Here is a 19,416-nt window from a genome sequence, read left to right on the forward strand (position 1 = left end):
CAACTATTAACCTTGTACTAATCAAATCTTCACCAAACTATTCTTCTTAATTAATACTTCCAGATTAATAAAACTCACTCACATTAAATTCTAGTCTTCACAATCAATTTTTCAAGATATCTAGCAGTACTAATTTTCATAAAAAAGAAAGATATGGTATACCAATATTACTTTCACTTTCCTTTGTTTTTCTTTTTCCTTTTTTTTTTAACAGTTGTAGCTGAGATTTTCTTTTTATGGAAAATGTTGTTTATATGTCAATTCATACAATAATACTCCTTTTTTTATAATTTATATTTCATGTCCTGACGGTGGAGATTTAAACACAAAAACAATGTTTCAAGAACAGTTCTGTATAATTTTTATCTTACGTTTAAAATTTAAAATAAAATTAATTATTTTTAATTGTATTTGTTCGTAAGAAAATGGGGAGCTGTGAAGTTTTAAGGAGTATCAACGTAAAGAGTAGTAAAAGTGAAATATAATTTTAAAAAAATATTCAATGATTGAAACTGTAAGGGTGTTAACTAACAAGGCAACAAGCAAATGATTGAAGCCAATTTCTCCATTGCAACCTCAAAGCCACGTTGCGTTTCAATGCATGTATCCGACATAGCTTTTCATCGGTGGGATCTCCCCCATAAAAGATGCTCATAAATTTTGTATTAAAAGCTATCGTAACATAAAAGGTAAATAAATCATTTAATACAAAATATATTAATCTTAATTCATTAAAATACTATAAATAAGATATTATTCATAAGATACACATTATTTATTATTTATTATTTATTAATTATTGTTTATATTATGCATATATATAATGTGTTATATAATATGTTGGAAGTCTACCTCAACTAGAAATAAGGTCAAATTATAATATATATATATATATATATATATATATATATATATATATATATATATATATATATATATAAAGTGAGGTGTAAACCTCATCTTAAAAACTGGTTTTGTGAGTTTGAGTTAAACTTAAAAACCACAACATATACAATATATTGTTGACTTGAATGTTGAAATATCATTTCGGACAAGTAAAGATTAAGTCTCTATGTGTATATAATAATGTATTGTTCATTAGGAAAGAAAAGAAAATGTCTCATTAGGAGAATTGATTTAAGCATAATATAGCTTCACAAGGATAATTTATGATTCTTGAAGTTCCATAATTGCCCTTAAGAATGTGGAAGATTTTGACATGGAAGAGGAATGATATGTTGTTAAGAGAGCCGATAATTGATTTATGAGTTATGAGAATCAATTCTCCACTTTCTTTATTTATAAGAGTTGATTCTCTCCCATGTGTTTGACACTTGAATCGATTCTTGATATTGGTATTTGGGTGGTGGTGTGTGGCTTGGTTGCATCCATTGTGGTGGCCTGTGCAGTGCCATTAAAAGAAAATTTATTTTATATTTGTTGTAACATATATATTTTCTTATATTTAACAAAATAAACTATTTGTAACTAATTTTATTATAAATAAAATATTAACTTTTTTTTTAATCAAAGAACAACACTGATTTTAGTCTAAAGATAATTATAAACTTTAAGTCAAAAAATGTTCTAATCATTATTTTCATATTTTATTTTTATATAATTTATATTAATTATATTTTTATTGAATAGAACATAATTTTATTGAATCTTTTAAATTTGTTAGCATGAAAGAGGATCTTTCGGTGTTAGTCCCTTCCATATTACCTTTTCATCAAATCAAATCAACCCAATCCAATGATAACAACAACGAAGAAATGATTGCAACGAAAGCGAAGAATAGAACGAACCACGTAAAACATTGTTTATTATATCATCACAAGTTGATACAAAATTCATGCAATAAGGACGTGCGCGGAGGGAAGAAAACTCGCATTTTATTTAGCGTAGCGCCAAACATATATATATCACTCAAAAACAGAACAAATACACGATCATTCTGAGTTAAGTAATGCACGTACACACAAATCTAATTTCCTATTGCAAATTACAGATATATAGTTTGGGAGAGTGAGTTTGTAATAAGTAATAAAAACAGTAATTATTGATTGATTGATTGATTGATTAATTAATTAATTAATTGTACAATATTGTTGGAGGAAGATTAGCAAGGTTTGAGTGGCTTCCCGCAGAGGCAATCGTTGTAGACAAACGACGACGCTTCGAGATGATCGAAGGGAGATCCAAGGGGAATCTTGCCACAGAGATGGTTATGACTCAAATCCAAATGTCCAATGTACGAAGCAGAGGAAATGGATTTGGGTATGGCCCCTTTAAGATTATTGTAGGACAGATCAAGAGCAGTGAAATAAGACCTTGGCCCAAACGCGTCGGGTATGTTACCTTGCAAAGCGTTTCGGCTCAAGTTTAGGTCACTGATCCCGGAACTAAACAGGCTCACGGGAATGGGCCCAGAAAGTTTATTGAAGTCCAAATTCAGCGTCGATAGCACCGCCATTTTACCCAGTACCTGTGGAATCAGCCCAGAAAGTTGGTTCCGAGACAGATCCAGATCTGCCAGACGGTAAATGAGTGAAACCGAGCCCGGGATGGGCCCACTGAGGCGGTTTCCACTGAGCAAGGCCCTGCTCAGCATTCGAAGAGAACCGAAGTTCCTGGGAATGGGCCCGGAGAGGAGGTTGTTACGAAGATCCAAGTGCATGAGACTCGTGAGGTTCGCGAGCGACGCGGGGATCGTGCCGGAGATTTGGTTGTCGGCGAAGTTAAGCACCGTGAGGCGCTGGAGCCTGCCGATGTCTGCGGGGATGCTGCCGGAGATGCGGTTTCCGATGAAGTCGACGATGCGGAGGAACGGTAGGGTTGTGATGCAGCGGGGGATCTCGCCGGAGATTCCCTTCCAGTCTGCGATGATGATGCTGGAGAGACGCGGGAGCTTGCAGATCGCCGGCGAGATGTAGCCGGTCATGTAGCCAGTCCGGTGAGCTCGCTCGAAGATCGGCTCCTCCGACTCGCCGCGGAGGGTGATGTCGGCGACGCGGTGGGTCTCCTGGTCGCAGCTCACGCCGTACCAGTTGTGGCAGCAGTCGGCGCCAGTCCACGAGTTGAAGATTCCGAGGTAGGGTTCGTGGAGCGCCGCCCTGAAGGCCAGCAGCGCAGCCCTGTCGGATGGCGGACACGAGCGCACGCCGGAGCTGAGTGCCATGAATAGCAGCAGCATCCCCGTCATAAACCTAGCCCCACCCATTTTGATTGCGGTGGAAGTTGGTTACGTAATACTTACTTGCGGTGTTTGCAGCCTACTATATGGTGTGATGTCGTGAAAACAATGTACTATCTGTGAGTGAAGTTAATAAAACGGTGAGAAGTGTGTTTGTGTGGCTACTTGCATGGGAGTTTTGGATTCTGACAATCATATTTATATTGTCGATTCAAGTTTTGTTCGAATGACGAATTTGCCCCTTACAGAGTTTGTAACTGGTGAAGTGATCTGGATAAAAGTTCTTCTCTCTCTTTCTAAATAATTTGAAGAAATATTAAGAGGAACACGTGAACATGGGAGGGATGGGATAAGCTTGTGGGTAGAAGGAAATGGTGTGACAGATGGAGATTATGCACATGGTGGAGACGAGAAAGGTCAAGGAACTAAATTATCACACTTTCAGGCTTCTATTCTATTCTATATACTCCTCTATCTTTTACACTTCTATTGGGACCTCCTAAATTCAAACTCCTTGTCTTCTCATTTATTGTCAAATTTTAAGTACTAATTATTACTGTGCTTTTCTTTTTCTCAGCACCACAGGCGACAATGACGTTTTTCCATTGTTTTTTATTTATCTTTGTAGTATTTTTGATGGTGTTGTATATGTTTTTTTTCTGTTACGGAAAGTTCATTTAAGTGAAGTCCTTTAATTAGAGTGCACATCTATAAATGTAATGTTCGTTTCAAGTTCTGAGAGCTGTCAAATGGAAGAATGTTCGTGTGAAGCTTGGATTTTAATAGAATTGGATTTATATATGTGATTAATGCGGCCAGAACATTATAAATTCTCAAATTTTATATTACATTACTAGAAATTATTTCATTTAGTTTGTCAAATCAACAGGAAATTTAACTTGTAAAAGGAGGTTCATGAACTTGGGAGGGTTTTTCTCCTAGGTAAATAGACTTAGGATGCTGTCATGTTCCACCAATGGAGGAGTGTTACTGATACTATTAGTACATTGCAATGTGCCCCCACAGGTACCTAAATCTTTGTCTCCCTACTTATTTTGGACTTAGGGGAAGGAGGTTTACTTCCACGATGAATGCACTTGGTTTAACCTAATATGCCGCAAAAATAACTATTGTTGTCGGTATCAGAATCTGTGTACATGAACCTGATTAAAAGGTGTATCATGCTAGCTAATTAATCCAGTAAGCTTTGTGGTCACACACTGAAAATGACCCACTTGCATATGGTCCTTACCGCTTGTCGATAAGGACAGCCCCATCATATAATTTTTTTTCCTTTGTTAAACGATCTCTTCACACCAAATAATAATTGCAATATAATTTGTACTGCTGTTCTGTTTTCTATACACATACTTTGTTTTTCATGTGTATCAGATTTGGAGAACGGAAATTGTATATTTTTATCTGTCAAATCAAGAAATCCAAAAGTGAATGCAATAACTCTTTTAAAATATAGTTTGTCCATGTGCGAGTTTCTCAATTATTTTAGCTCACTGGCTTTGCATTGAGAAGGAAGAATCCGACCAGCCAGTAATGTCCAGAAAACATTATCCGCAAGATTTTGTGCCAAGTTATAGGAATCAGGAACAAAAGCATAAAAAAATAAAGAAACATTGTCAAATAAACAAGTTTTCTTTATCTTGTTTGTTTCTACTAAGATTTCGCACAAAACCTGACAGTCAGGTGGCACACAAACTCTTCCCTCAATTAAATTTGATATAAATAAATAAATATAATACAAAAGATGCACGAAGTTCTTGCCTAATTTGAATTTAGTTTGAATAAACGATTTATAACCCATGATCCTGCCATTTCTTACGGTAAGATGATTGTCAACAGGCTGCATGTGTCTCCATGTGGAAAATGATCTTCATTCTGATGACTGGTCATACATAGATTCCTGGGAAACAGTAAGATATTTGACGTACATCTACCTTCTCTCTTCCACCCAACTTCCATTTCCTTATAATCTCAATCTTTCTATTCATTCATTATCTCATCTTTATAGTATTTATCATAAAAGCATTTACATGAATTTCAACCACAATGCATCCATGAAATAGAGTTTTTCTGTAGCTTCGGAACACTTCGACTACGAGTTTGATCTATGTAGTTTTAATTTTACAACGGCATCACTTGACTTCCTAAGTATTAAATTTACAGTTATCTTAATTTGTAAGATTGTCAAATTATTGTTTTTATTTTTTAAATAAAAAAATGAAGACTAAAACGGTCAACCTTTATAATTTTAATAGTTGAATAATATTTTCACAAATTCAATAATTAAATCGATCAGTGTTTGTAATTCTAAAGATTAATTTGATATATTACTCTTTTCATCAGAAATGATTCAACAATAGTGGAGGAAGTGCATTTGTTTACTGGATTTTAACTTTTAAGATAATCTTGAGTTAACTCCATTGCGTCAAAGTTCAACCTAACAACCAAAAAGAAAAAAGAAAAGAAAGAAAAACCAACTAGATTGACCATTGATGTTGAGCCTACCTTTATTTAGAATATAAGGATACTCAAGTTAGCACTAACTCTCTTACATTCAATTGCCACCTGGCCTCTCTGCAACACAGCATAAAGTGAGAAGTATAGTGCCTTTGAATAGTGCCAGTTCTTATGTACAGCCCTGTGCACGGTTTCCAGATCCATTTAAAAGCAAATTATCATCACGCTAACGATTATCGTGCATATGAGGTGAAGGTGTAGTGTGAAATGGGGCCGAAACATTATGGAACAGAGAAGGTACCACATTGTGAAACTGCATTGGCATGACACCCTGTGATCTCGGATCAGTAAGCTCCTGTAACATGCAAATAAAGAAATTAAAATCTTTAGACCATGTTAGACCCCGTTCAATCACTAATATTTGAATGACATTTATGAAATTGTTTCATTAAGAATACAGACATTGAATGTTTGTAGGCATTGACACAACATAAATGAATACGCAGATGCAAGATTACATATATCGATCAGTTCTTTCTGTACATGATATGCAAAGGTTAAAATCTGCATAATTTATCATCCAATAAAAAATCTAAACTCGGCCTGCTCTCATTTACTTTCCCCTTCTGAACACAAAGTCTCAACATGCATTTGTGATTGATTATCAGATCAGCCTGAATTATCCCACAGGTAAAGACGGACAGTCAGATAGTCCCCAAATCACATAACAAACTAGCATGATAAAATATTCGGTGAAAACAGCCTGTAGGACAGCGTTATTCTCCATCAACGGTCTATTGAAAAGTTAAAATATCTTAAACAGTCAAAATCATCAAAACAGGACAAAACAGACCAAGGCTTCAAAGATTCTCTCTCAGAGAGACAATGATGGATAAATCTAGCTTGAAAACAGCACACTGGTTGCAACAAAACAGCACACATTCCTCCCTTGCCCCTATGTTTTCGATTTTGGATAGATATTTTTTTTTAACTTAGGTTCTTCCCAGGGCGTGGCTAATGGTGTGTTTTTAGGGGATGTTGCTGTTTTATTAAATATGCAAAAGGGTCTCCGCGGCTCCACTGCGCTCCTAGCATCCTTTTTTCTTTAGTTTTCATTTTATTTAATTTATTTTAAAATTTTCAATGCTTGAGGATATCATATTCTGTTATATACATATACCAAAATAAAATGTTGTAAAAGAGCTCTGTCCCAAAAAACAAGTTTTTCATGGAATTTCATGAATTGGCAAAATACATTCATTAAAAATACAAGAAAATATAACGATGGCAATCATAAGAGTCACGGAATAGCATACCATATGTTGAAAACCATCTTTCCCACTACCTGCTTCAACGAGAGATACCTATAGCATAAAAGGGAACAAACTTGGTTACATTTAATAAAAAGTACTGGGAGGTCAATCATTAAATAACAGATCATCTGACCTTTCCTTTATCGCCTCCACTGTTTTCAATACTTCCTTGATTCCTACAAGGTACACCAGTTCTCACAGCTTTATTTCCCGTATTCAGTTTCGGACCAGGGGCCTTATTGTTAGATGTAATAATAGATTGATATTCTTCTTCAACATTACAAACATGGGTACCTGAGGAATCAGGTCTCATACCATTCTCAACAGGGTTGCTAAAACTTACACATTGTTTTAGTGCCTCACTGATGGCACCTAAGGCCATGTAGTAACTTTCCTGTGATAAAGAACCTTCTTCGCCTAATATAATGGCCCGCCTACACAAATCATTGAATCGCCGCACCTTTGATTGAACCTCTTCCAACTTTTCACCAATAGGATGCCTGCTCATAGCAGCATTTGTCCATCTTTTCAATATATACTTTGGTGGAATGCTGAAAACACCAGACATTTGTAGAACAACAATAGCATGTCTGCAGAGATAACCTTTATATTCAAACAAACGACATGAACAGCATATATCTGAGCTGGACGTGTTCCATTCTACCAAATAGTTTTGATTATTTTCAAAATCTTTCACAGTATAAGCAGTAGTCACGCCGTCACTTTCTTTCTTAAGATGGCAAGCAGCTGCACCCAACACCTCAACCTGGAACTTTCTAAAAATTTCATGTGTGTAGACCAACAGCATTTGTTTTTCAAAAGGGGAAGGAGACTTCAGGTCAGGTGTTTCATGCCAGGCATCAAAATTTGCTTTGGCTTCCTCTTCATGCCTGTCTTCAAGAATCACTCTATATTGTTCTATAAATTCTCTCAAAGAAGAATCAACATGGATATACTTGTCAACCAATGAATTTAAACATTCAGAACGAGAACTAGTAGACAAGCCAGCAAAGGAAATATCTTTCATAAATGTTGGCACCCAATATGTGCGGTCATCATATAAGGATCGAACCCACTCAACATCTCCAAGGCTAAAGCTGTCAACCAACTTCCACCATCTCTTTTCAAATTGCTCCTCATTCCATGATTTGTATATACATTTGTTAAATTTTTCCATAAAGCTATCATGCCATGCGCCTAAAATTTGTAGTTGCTTTGGTACCTTTTCCAAAATATGCCACAAACAAAAACAATGGCGTGTTCCTGGAAGAAAAGTGGCAACAGCTGCTTTAATAGCGTCATTTTGGTCAGTCAGAAGCACTTGTGGTGCTCGCTCCCCCATTGCTATCAGCCATGTTTGCAGTAACCAAGCATAGGTAAATATTGTCTCATCAGCAATCAATGCACAACCAAGCAATGTTGGTTGAATGTGATGGTTTACTCCAAGGAAAAGTACCAATGGTATTTTATATTTACTAGTAAAATATGTTGTGTCAAAAGAGACAACATCAGAAAAGTATGTAAAATCTTCCAAGCCTTTAGCATCAACCCAGAACACATTTCTTAGTCGATGTTCTTCATTCAAATCAACTGCATAGAAGAATTTTGGGTTCTCTTCTTGCATGTGCATAAAGAGCTCAAGAAGTAATTGAGCATGTCCTGCTTCCAGAATCAAACTCCGTCCTTTATCATGTTGATGTTTCACAAAGTTCTCTAAGCAATCAACATTCTGATATGCACTAAATAATTTAGAAACTGCATTTGAGGTTTTTCGCCTACGCACTCGAACATCATTACCTAGTGGATCAGAACTCCTGTGACTCCGAAAAAAATGAGCTTGAGCTGGTAAAAGTTCATGATTATGCTCCTTCACGAAGCTGTAGACATACCATTTACCGTCTTGCCTTCTCTTTACATGCATACTAGCTTTACAACCAATTTTTGGAGAAGGGCGTGGATTAATTGCATCATCAGATTGCTGCTTATTACCATATCTTATACATGAAAATTTGGCATCAATAAATTCTTTGGATGCCCTAGATCGCCGGCTGCTCAGCTTAGCAGTGCCAAACCCTGCAGACTTAGCATATTCTTTGTAAAATGTATATGCAGCTTCATGAGATTCAAATTCCATCTCATGATGAGGCTCGGAAATTGAGCTACCCACAACTACAGAAGAATCCATAACTATTGCAGCGATATTCAGAGTTCAGCCCCAGTTCACTTCCGAAAATGTTGTTTCACATGTCCAAAAATATCACACAGATAAAAGATGCAAAGGTTTGTCTCAATGATCCCGCAAAGGTGGTACCTGATTGGAAGGGCAATGCTTCGTTGAGAAATTGTGCCAGGAGTAAAACAACGTTATTTTAGATATAATTAAAGAAATGAAGGGCGCTAGATTTCAATAAAACAATCAAAATAAACAATACAAAACAACTAAAGACATTTCCACACAGCTATTTAAGTACACAAGTGTGCATAATTCTCTATTATCAGTCCACTTTAGCAGAATCTAACTTTATGATATCAAAGAAATAATGGAAACAGATATCCACTTTTCCTCCACTCTACTCTTCAAATATATTGTTCATTAATTTAGATAAGCGGAATGGCTCTCGCGCAATTCACACCACATTCATGATTAAGCAGCCAAGTGCATTGTAGGTGTTAAATGGGGCGCTGAACACACTCGTATGCTAAAAAACACTCGTATGCTAAAAAGTTAATGTATACTCAATTAAATTTATCTATCTGAAATCTCAACATGTATCTAACGACGCTAAAACCATACAGAGCTTAAGCAGAACATCAATTAATTTATCATTTATAGAAACTGAAGCGGTTTGCCAATTATTTAGCATCGGCTTGTAAGACTATGAAGCATAAAAAGTAAATTGGAGCCAAAAACTTCTAGAGATTAAGCGAAATTTAAAGAAAGCAGAGATAACCTTACTCCCAGTCGAACCCTTTTCCAGCTGCTTTGCGTTTGATGCGAGAAACCTGCTTCCATACGCGCAGATCCAAGCCCTGACCAGATGCTTGAGTAAACTGATAGTTTTCTTCTGAATTTGGCTTTGAAAAACAAATTAGGGTTTATCTGTGTGGATGATTACAGAGTTCTACTTTCAGGAAAGAGAACATAAACAAGAAGCATTATACAAAGATATACACACCATTTGACCATTATCCTTGGTCTCCTATTTTAATGAAATAATTTTATTCTCTAAAACGAATTAAGCAATTTTTCTTTTTAAAAAATTAATAGTTTCATAGTTTTTTTAATATCTTTTTACATTATTATACATATTTTAAATTATATTATTTTTCATTTTCTTAGTTAATTACTCATAGATTATTTATATCTTAATATGATAAAAATATAAATATACCTACATGGAACGTATATGTATCAGTAGAATACAGGATCAATTAGTGTTGTTAGTTATATAATGTAAATTAGTGATGGGTGTGCAAAATATATTTAAAAATAATAATAAATAATAAAATTACCATAGTGTGAGTTTACATATTTAACAGTGGGTAAGTATATAAATTTTGAAAGTATACAAATTAAAAATTTAATATATTTCTTTGCAAATGCGAAAAATAAAAAATTAAAGAATACCATATTCAAATATAAAAAACTTCACGGCCATGTTAGTGAAAAATAAAATAATTTAGTGCATAACATTCTTTATAAATAATATAATATCTTGATTAAATTGTTTTTTTAATATCTTATAAATATGTTTTAAGTGCAAATTTAATATGCCTTTATATTTTGTTATTTAAGTGGACTACATATATTACTTTTTTTTTCTATATGAATCCAATTTTATGTGTTTTTATTAACTATGTTAAAGTAAAGTAACTCTATAAAGACTCTTCAAACAATATTTTTATATTCATATCTTATCTTGAATGGAATGAACGTGGTTTTTAATAAAAGATATTCAAATACTCAAGTGAGTTCAGTACATTAGATAATAATGAATGTTATAATGAATGTGTAAATCATTTACCTGGTAAGTTGTATAAATGTATGAATTTTTATTTAATTTGACTTAAACCATATAAATAGTTATTATCATTTATACACTTAATGATCTTCCTAATACACTTTAGTTCTTAATTATTTGTGCAACATAGTTAAGTAGAGATGACGAACGTGAGAATAAGCTAAGATGATCCCTCAAAATTATTAAAATAATTATAGATTAAGATAATTCAAGTCATTACACGAAAATATGATTTCATATACATATAATACAGACATTAAAATTGATAATTGTGGTTTCATAATAAACTCCACAGACCATATATATATATATATATATATATATATATATATATATATATATATATATATATATATATATATATATATATATATATATATATATATAAAAGACACCACCACAAAATGAACAAGGTTTTTATCTTTCAATATTTTTATTAAGCGATCATGAAACTTTTTCTTAAGTAAGAGACAAGTTATTTCTCCAAGAATATAGTATGATTTATAAACTTTTTGTCTAAAAACATACAAAAATTTACATAATATTGATCAATATAATTCAAAATACATTTTTTTTTTCATTTTATAAACAACATTTGTCATTATTTAATATAAAAATCACTTTTAAGTGTGCATCTAAAATTCACATTGGACAAACATGAAAAAAATTTAAAAATACTAAACTTATAGTTTTCTTTGAGTTAGAAGTAATGTAATTTTTTAAGTTTCACTTATGTCACATTAGTGTTATATCACTTATGAATTCTTGTTCGAAAGACTATGAAAATTAATAATTCATTGACGATCAATTCAAATAAGTATAATATCAACGAAGATGATTATAATTGAGTAATTCGTGGTTGGAATTCAATGAATGATTTTTTTTTCTCGTTATCTCTAACCACATTAATCTATATCATATTTACAGCATGCTTATGCAATCAAGTACTTGTCTCTGTATTGTTAATGCAACTGACATTTTAATTGAATTATCTGATAAAATCCAATACGAAACGACAAAAAAATACAGTTAATTATAGGCATAATACCTTATTTTGTCCCCAGTTTTGCTCGAAAATGTCAAATTAGTCCATCCTTTAAAAAAAGCGTCAATTACGTCCTCACTTAATAAAATTTGCATCAATGAAATCCCTTCCGTTAAATCCGTACAAACGGCGTTAATTATTTTTCTCTTTCTTCTACTTCCTCAATTAACGCCGTTTGTACGAATTTAACGGAAGGGATTTCATTGATGTAAATTTTATTAAGTGAGGATGTAATTGACGCAATTTTTAAAGAATGGACTAATTTGACATTTTCGAGCAAAACTGGGAACAAAATAGGGTATTAAGCCTTAATTATATTGATGTTTTAAACTTCAGGATTATTGTTTTTCAGGCAATCTAATTAACAATTTCATGAAACCTCTAAAGTAATACAACCAATATCTAATCCAGATCGTTTAATTTTTTTATTAATGTATGTTAAATTCTTCAAGAAATTTGTGAAAGAGTTTTATGTTAAAAAAATAAATTAGATTAAATTCACATATACCTCTTGCATTTAAAAAAAAAGTGAGGACAAACATTGACTATTCAAGAGTGGGGAGTTTAGAACTTTAATTATTCAAGGGCTTACTAAATTCAATCAGGTTAAATGAATCAACTGTAAAAATGTCCATTAAATAATAACATTTTAAAAGTCAATATATTTTAATTATGTCTATATTAAAATCATTTTAAACATTGATTTTGTTAACAAATTAAAGAGAAAAAAATTGTTTGCACTGTCATTTAACTGCCTGTGTAATGACCCCACCTTCTATAGTTTGTTCATTCAACTCCTATTTATTTATTTATTTAGAATACACATTTTGGTCATTGGGAACCCTTTTATTCTGTTTAAAATATTTTAAATCATTAATTATTTTTAATTACATTACCTTAATAATTCATCTAAATTATTTTCTTACAACATTTTGAGAAAATTTTCTGTCAATCATTGCACAGTTGAACTTCCTTACAACTTTATCATTATTTTTACAATTATTATACAATTATTTTCATTAACTTCTTTCCTTAATTTTACAATTATTATACAAAATAACATAAATATAATCTTTATTATTAGTTGTGAGGGTAAGCTAAATTTGTAACTTTTAATACAAAACGCTTAGCTGCTCTATCTTATATATGACGCGTCATTTAAAAAATAAAATTCTATAATTTAATCAACACTTGAATATATATATATATATATATATATATATATATATATATATATATATATATATATATATATATATATTATCACATCATATAAATTATAAATTTATTATTTTGTTATCTCTAAATTTATATTATTAGATGTTAATACACATTTTTAGGTTCCGTGAATAATTTTTTTTATGTATACAATAACTTTTAAACTGTATTTTTACTTTACCAATAAAAATTATTTGTGCAAGGCGTAATACAATCATTAGCCATTTTTATTTATTTATTTTAATACTATTAATAATAACATACAGATGAATTTCTTGATAAAGTTTGATCATCAATATTTTAATATCTAAAAAATATTATCCTCCTATTTTGAATTTTGAATAAAATAGGAAAATACGGTACAGAAAGGTGTGACCAATCGCGTGAAAGGGACTTTGGGATTATAGTTTATTTGTAAGGTTTGTCTTGTCCTGATTCACCATTTCAGCGTTTCAATACTTTGTCTTGTACCATCACCATGGCTTATTCTATTCTTTCCCTCTCAATTTCAAAAGTTTGAATGCACACAAACGTCTCACTTCAATCACGCTTCCATGGACGCAGCTGCTAACGGTGGCGGAGCTCCGTCTCATCCGTTGTTCTTGTCCGTGACCGGATTCTCCGCCTCTCGCCGCCGCCTCTCCGCAAGCTTCGTGGAGCGGAGCCGGCCTGTCTCGTCGGAGAAGCCGATGGCGTGGTTATCGCTCCAGGGAAGGATCCTTAACGCCGATGAAGCCAGCTCGGCGAGAACCATCGGCGGCGGCTTGAGCGCCGAACAAGCCCTTGCTTGGAACCTCTTCTCTCCAATCCACAGGTTTCTCATAGTCGCCGTCATTGGCGCCGCTGTTGCACGCTCCCGGAAAGACCTTCGCATATGCCACCTGGAGAAATCCGTTGAACTAAGGGTACAATTCGTAACGTGCTTTTCTCTATATCACCTGTTCAAATCCGTAACTGTTATCGCTTTCAAAATTAATATTCAAATCTATTGTATCTGATGTGTAAATGAGTAATGTGTTATGCTCTCTCTTTTAATGTGTTTGTTGACATAAATTCCTTACTTCTCTGCTTGTTTATTTATGAATGGATGTGATTTTCTTTTATGATTTTTTTGTTACGATTTTGTTTTGTGATTTTATTGCACTTTGCCAGGACCAGGTCCTGTCGAGCATGCAGCAGAAGCTTGACACTCTTTGCGAGTTAGTTAACAATTCTAAGGAATACTCAACTACAAAAAAGTCGTGTGACAAGGATGGGGAATTGCAATTGAATGAGACTTTTGGAACTGAGAAAATTAAGCTTGTTGATTGCGGTTGTTGGCACTGTGAACAGCACTCTGCTTTCTTTAATGAAGTAATGGTCACAATTTTGATTGTTTCTTTTTGTCGCTGTTGTGCAATTAAAACTATGCGTCTTCATAATGTGTCTAATTGTCTTTGATCACTCATTGACTTGGCCTTCAGAGTGTCTCACTTGCTAGAAACTCCGGTGCAAATGAGGTGCTGCAATATAAGACTCCCTTCCCTAATGAGGATCAAGAAGAACGAAGAATGTCTGACATGTCAGATTGGGCGTCAAGTGTTACATCTTCTGCTGATATCCAGGTATTTTTTTGGGACTCATCTTTGTTAGGGTCCTGAGAGAGTAAATGGACCAATGTTTAATTTAACCACAATTTGGTTGCGGGTGTGTTGGTTGTTTGATTTGGTTTCAGATAAAAAAATCATAGGAACGAAATACAAGATAATATACCTTTGGTTTGAGTGAAATGTTAAATTTGAATAAAATCAATTGATCTTTAGTGATTTGTTTAGTTTTTTTTTTTTAAAATTTAAATTTATTTTGTGGCAGTGAAGATTGCTTTTTAATTTGACAACTAATTAAAAACAAAACTTAATTCAAAATGAGTGACAATCATGGCTTGAAAATTATATTTACATGACTATTACAAATAATAAATGAAAGACCACACGTGAGACATGTGATAATAATTGTATTACAACCTCTTATTATATTTTGCATGTGACTATGACATAACAAAATATCCAAAACACCTAGAATCACATCCTGTTGGTATCAAATGTTCAAAATGCTACACAATGCTACATATTAGTATAAATATAGTAATTATTAGTTCGGTTCGGTTCAATTTTGATAATAAGCATTGATAATCAAACAAAACCACAATTAGAAATGTGTTTTTCAATGGATGTTGAATGGTGTTTGCATAAGATATGTAATTTTATAAATATTTACCTTTTCATATTCGATTAAACAAATTATTGGAATGATTTACAAAGCTACGCAATTTTTTTGATTCTGATTTTTCTATCACAAGTGGGTCATAAATCTTAGCATATGTTACTTTGACACAAGATCTGTAACTCAGCAAATGGTGGCTCATAAGACATTTCGGTTCTTTGCGTTCCTCGACCTTGCTTTTCACTGAAACCAAGATAATTAATAGAAATCGTTTAATTATATGTTATTGGAAGTGGTTAATTATAATTGAAGAATTGTAATGGTTATGTTTTTCTACCTTCTGGCTACTTTGTTTTCCATTTCTTTCCTTCCATTATCTTTTGAATATTAATTGCAAATATACCTTTTCTTTCGTACTGTTTTGGATAACTTTTCACGCCTTTTGTCATCCTCAGTTAAACAATTTGGCTGTAGAACAAGATATCTATAATCTTAGGAAAGATTGTGAAGAGAAGGATACCACAATAAAGGAGCTTACAACCCTGTTAAACTCTAACGAGGTTGCTAATTACAAGGTAACATTGACATTTTTAGATTAGAATTTGTGACTTTTTTTTCTTTGTTCTAATTCACTCATTACTTATTATAATGCCATTTAAAACAGAGGATTGCTGAATTAGAGGACATTATACGGAGGAAGAATACAACAATTTCAAAATTAAAGAAAGACATGTCCGTTCTTGAACAAAAGGTAACAAGATAGCATATACTAGTAAGGTATATTTAAAAAACCGGAATGTTCCACTTTGGTTTTTTTATATGATAAGAAGCCAAACCCAGGAATTTAAATTAACATGGAACAAAAATGCATTACAATACTGTAAGCTCTCATAGCACTGCAAAACAAGAAGGATTCCGTATCTATGAATTTCAATTGCTTTTGCATATAAAGGACTCTTTCACAAATACATGCAGGTTGTGCAGCTTACTAGACTTCGACGACCCTCTTTTTCTCCCAGTGGCTCAAATAACAGTCCTCTCCCGCGAATTATGATAGATAACCTTCTTTATGATATGGAAAGCACTTCTAGCTCCTCGTCTTCTGATTCAGATAGTTCCTCTGTCGTCAAAGAATCGAATCTTCCAGCTGATATTGTCTTGAAACAGGATTCTGCCTCCAAAATTGATCAGAAACATACACCGAGAAAAGTATCCAGTTCATCAGGTAGAGTTTTTGAACGCCACTCGAAGTCTCGATCCATTAGTCCTTGTAAAGAAGTCTCAAGTAGCCGAAAATCTAATGCAGCTTCTTCTTCAGTTCAAAAGCAATTATCAGCTCGTGGAGACTTGAAAAAGACTAGAAGACGATCTCTTAATGGAGACAAGAGTACGACTGCACACAAGAGATGGGTATAGTAAGTATCTAAAATCATATCAATGTTATGGTAAAAGTTCACAAGTTATATTTACTTGTGCTACAACTAGTGTTTTATTGTTTGAGTTTGATTCTCAACCGGGCAGTTGAGAGTCAGGAATCTTGCATGAAAGTTTTAGACACATTTTTATACATCGGCAAATTTCTTAACATGATTAAAACACAAAATTATATGGGCACCAGTTATTGCCATGAATCTTCCTTCTTTGTTTCTGATTACATTTTGTATTCGTCTTATTTAAGCGGTGATATTCACCAATGTTTATTCGCTTTCGTTTCTCCTTGTAGGCTCTTCTGGAATGTATGTTTGTGGTATAGTGTGTCCTATACCGTGCAATTATCTTATCCAACGGGAATGAAGTGGCAAACAGAAGATGGTAAATTCTTTATGGGCCTACATATCAGTTAAATACTTTAGCAGTGGCACATTATGGTTTAGACTGGTAGACCACAACACAGGCAAGGGTTTTCTTCAAATCTGTTAGTGCTTTCTAGCAGTTGGTTTATCCTTCACTTGATGGATTTTTACTCATTAAATCCAATTTATCGATGAGTATCTTTCTCAGGTGAGAAACGAAAGAAACCACAATTTCTTTTTCTATCATTTCTGTTCAAAAGGTTACGTAAATTAAAATTCTTAAAAAAAATATATATTTTTCAGCACCTCCATATTTTCTCACTGCACCCCCTTAGGCAAGTTGATAAGGCGGTTTTGCCCTTGTTTTCGTGCTCCATCTGCATTCTCCTCTGCATCCTTCTCCCCTTTCTTCTTCATCACCGCAGCACTGCTAACGCCAATCTTGCTGCACTGCAATCCCACCGCACCTGACCCGTGTCCTCCATCAAGAGACCCTCCATTGTTTTATTCAAATCGCATTTCGTATATAAAATTCCAATGAGACTCTCCTTCCTTTTCCCATCTCTCGTTTCATTCAACCCTTTCACAAACTGCTCCCTTACACCACTCTCAACAACAACACCGACAACAGTCTCCTGTTTTCCCGACTCTATTCTTGCATCTGCTACTTCCATTTTCTTTATAAAAATATTTATTTTATTCTATGTGATTTATTTTAAATACATTTTTTATTTTTGTATTTTAAATTATACTGTCTGAAATACAAAAATTATATTTTAAATTATGTATTTCAAACTAAAAAATAAAAAATAATTTCAAGTTATACAGTTTGTAAATACAAAATTTATATATTGAAATATAAATTTAAAAAACAAATTTTATATTTTAAATTGTGTAATTTAAAATGTATTTTTTATTTTATATTAATAAAAATATGTTTAAAATATATTTATATTTATATTTCAAATTGTACATTTTAAAATACTTTTTAGATTATGTATTTTTAAACGAAGAAAGAATAAAATTGAAATTTTTAAGTTTGTTAAAGTGTGTGAAGAAATTACGAATGTAAAGGAAGAAACAACTAGCCTACTTGGATTTGATCGAAAATTAATCTATATGAATTATTTATGTTGTCCTTAACTTCTTTAGTATCAATATTTTTAAATTTATCTCAGTCCCGTTTTCTAATATCATTTAGATTAAACAAAATAGAAAAAAAAATAAAGAAACAGGAAAATTGAAAATGAAAACAAATTATTTTCTTTTAAAAATATATCGCAAAAAGATAGAAAAAAAAAATACTTGTTATGGATAAGTAGAAGAGTGAAGGAAATTAAAAAATAAATTATATGTTTGGAGAATTCCATGCCGTGGCTGCGCTTTGCGAGCTTTCCAGAAGTTTGTATTCTGTCACTCTCACTCACCTTCAGTCCACCTATGCATGCGCCTTTTCTTTTTCTCCATTCATTCCCCCACTTTCAAAATTCAACTCTCATCATTTCCAACACCTAGATTATAAGTAATCAAATATTTCTCATAATTTAAATCATGTTTAACCAATTTTAATTATAGATTTTTTTTTACGTTGAAAGATAATTTTTATGTAATGTCTGTTTCCGTTTTGGTACATGAGGTGGATCGTTTCTTTTTACAACGGATAATTATTCACTTTCTATTTTCAAATTCAATTTTTCATTTTTATCAATCTGGTACATTTCAAAGTTTCTTTAATGTCAAAGTAGTTTTTGTTTCGAAATCAAAGATAATGCGTAATAATGCGTAATTAATAAATCATTTACTTCTTCTCTATTTATATTTTTTTTGTAGACTTTTCTTTAAAATTGATTTAATTACCGTCTAAACATAACTAATCGTGATTAATCTGTTAATCATAAAGATTTTATAAGTTAATATATTTTACTTTGACAGTTCGATCGTTATACATCAATGCACTTTGACAATTCAATCTAGTGTAAAGATTTCTACCCGTTTTATAGATTGAAGAATTGACTGTTTAATTATTAGTTGATCTTGATTGAAGAATTGACTATTTAATTACTAGTTGATCAAATAAGATATACTATATGATTTATAATTTATTATTCTTTACTTCTAAGAGTAACTTTTATGCGTAGTAATTTTATAAAAT

The 19,416-nt window shown here is 32.6% G+C and overlaps 3 protein-coding genes across 7 annotated transcripts; 1 reads left to right on the top strand and 2 right to left on the bottom strand.

Annotated features, from left to right (window-relative positions):
* Positions 1-1,798: 1,798 nt before the first annotated feature.
* On the bottom strand, positions 1,799-3,563 carry LOC124825214 (uncharacterized). The gene has a single exon (XM_047297779.2). The coding sequence runs from the start codon at positions 3,221-3,223 to the stop codon at positions 2,123-2,125; it is 1,101 nt and encodes a 366-aa protein (XP_047153735.1). The 5' UTR covers positions 3,224-3,563; the 3' UTR covers positions 1,799-2,122.
* A 2,114-nt stretch (positions 3,564-5,677) lies between these two features.
* On the bottom strand, positions 5,678-10,146 carry FRS4 (FAR1-related sequence 4). 2 transcript variants are annotated; one of them, XM_047297780.2, is made up of 4 exons: positions 9,936-10,146; positions 7,118-9,295; positions 6,988-7,035; positions 5,678-6,026 (listed from the first exon to the last, which is right to left on the bottom strand). In XM_047297780.2, the coding sequence occupies exons 2-4, from the start codon at positions 9,167-9,169 to the stop codon at positions 5,898-5,900; spliced, it is 2,229 nt and encodes a 742-aa protein (XP_047153736.1). In that variant the 5' UTR covers positions 9,170-9,295; positions 9,936-10,146; the 3' UTR covers positions 5,678-5,897. The 2 variants fall into 2 exon arrangements, with proteins under 2 accessions (XP_047153736.1, XP_047153738.1); XM_047297782.2 differs by having other exon boundaries at positions 7,118-9,313.
* Positions 10,147-13,695: 3,549 nt separating this feature from the next.
* Positions 13,696-17,505, top strand: LOC124825216 (inactive rhomboid protein). Of its 4 annotated transcripts, none has more exons than XM_047297786.2 (8): positions 13,698-14,174; positions 14,422-14,622; positions 14,733-14,873; positions 15,927-16,046; positions 16,136-16,222; positions 16,447-16,696; positions 16,778-16,886; positions 17,195-17,505. In XM_047297786.2, coding segments are annotated over exons 1-8 (1,260 nt in total). In that variant the 5' UTR covers positions 13,698-13,823; the 3' UTR covers positions 17,196-17,505. The 4 variants fall into 4 exon arrangements, with proteins under 4 accessions (XP_087949317.1, XP_087949318.1, XP_047153742.1 ...); XM_047297787.2 differs by having other exon boundaries at positions 16,790-16,886; XM_088093192.1 differs by lacking the exon at positions 17,195-17,505 and having other exon boundaries at positions 13,697-14,174; positions 16,778-16,887.
* Positions 17,506-19,416: the final 1,911 nt, after the last annotated feature.

Source organism: Vigna umbellata, chromosome 6 (genome assembly GCF_029865625.1).
Source record: "Vigna umbellata cultivar VRB3 chromosome 6, Vumbellata_1.0, whole genome shotgun sequence".
NCBI lineage: Eukaryota > Viridiplantae > Streptophyta > Magnoliopsida > Fabales > Fabaceae > Vigna > Vigna umbellata.

What these genes read in the sequence shown, in the direction of transcription:
- LOC124825214 (XM_047297779.2), bottom strand. Translation starts at nt 3,223, where the DNA reads ATGGGTGGGGCTAGGTTTATGACGGGGATGCTGCTGCTATTCATGGCA.
- FRS4 (XM_047297780.2), bottom strand. Translation starts at nt 9,169, where the DNA reads ATGGATTCTTCTGTAGTTGTGGGTAGCTCAATTTCCGAGCCTCATCAT. An exon ending in GTGGAGGCGATAAAGGAAAG is followed by an intron (nt 7,036 to 7,117) that starts GTCAGATGATCT and finishes TTTATGCTATAG; the next exon opens with GTATCTCTCGTTGAAGCAGG. An exon ending in AAGATGGTTTTCAACATATG is followed by an intron (nt 6,027 to 6,987) that starts GTATGCTATTCC and finishes TGCATGTTACAG; the next exon opens with GAGCTTACTGATCCGAGATC.
- LOC124825216 (XM_088093191.1), top strand. Translation starts at nt 13,824, where the DNA reads ATGGACGCAGCTGCTAACGGTGGCGGAGCTCCGTCTCATCCGTTGTTC. An exon ending in ACGAGGTTGCTAATTACAAG is followed by an intron (nt 16,047 to 16,135) that starts GTAACATTGACA and finishes CATTTAAAACAG; the next exon opens with AGGATTGCTGAATTAGAGGA. An exon ending in TGTCCGTTCTTGAACAAAAG is followed by an intron (nt 16,223 to 16,446) that starts GTAACAAGATAG and finishes AAATACATGCAG; the next exon opens with GTTGTGCAGCTTACTAGACT.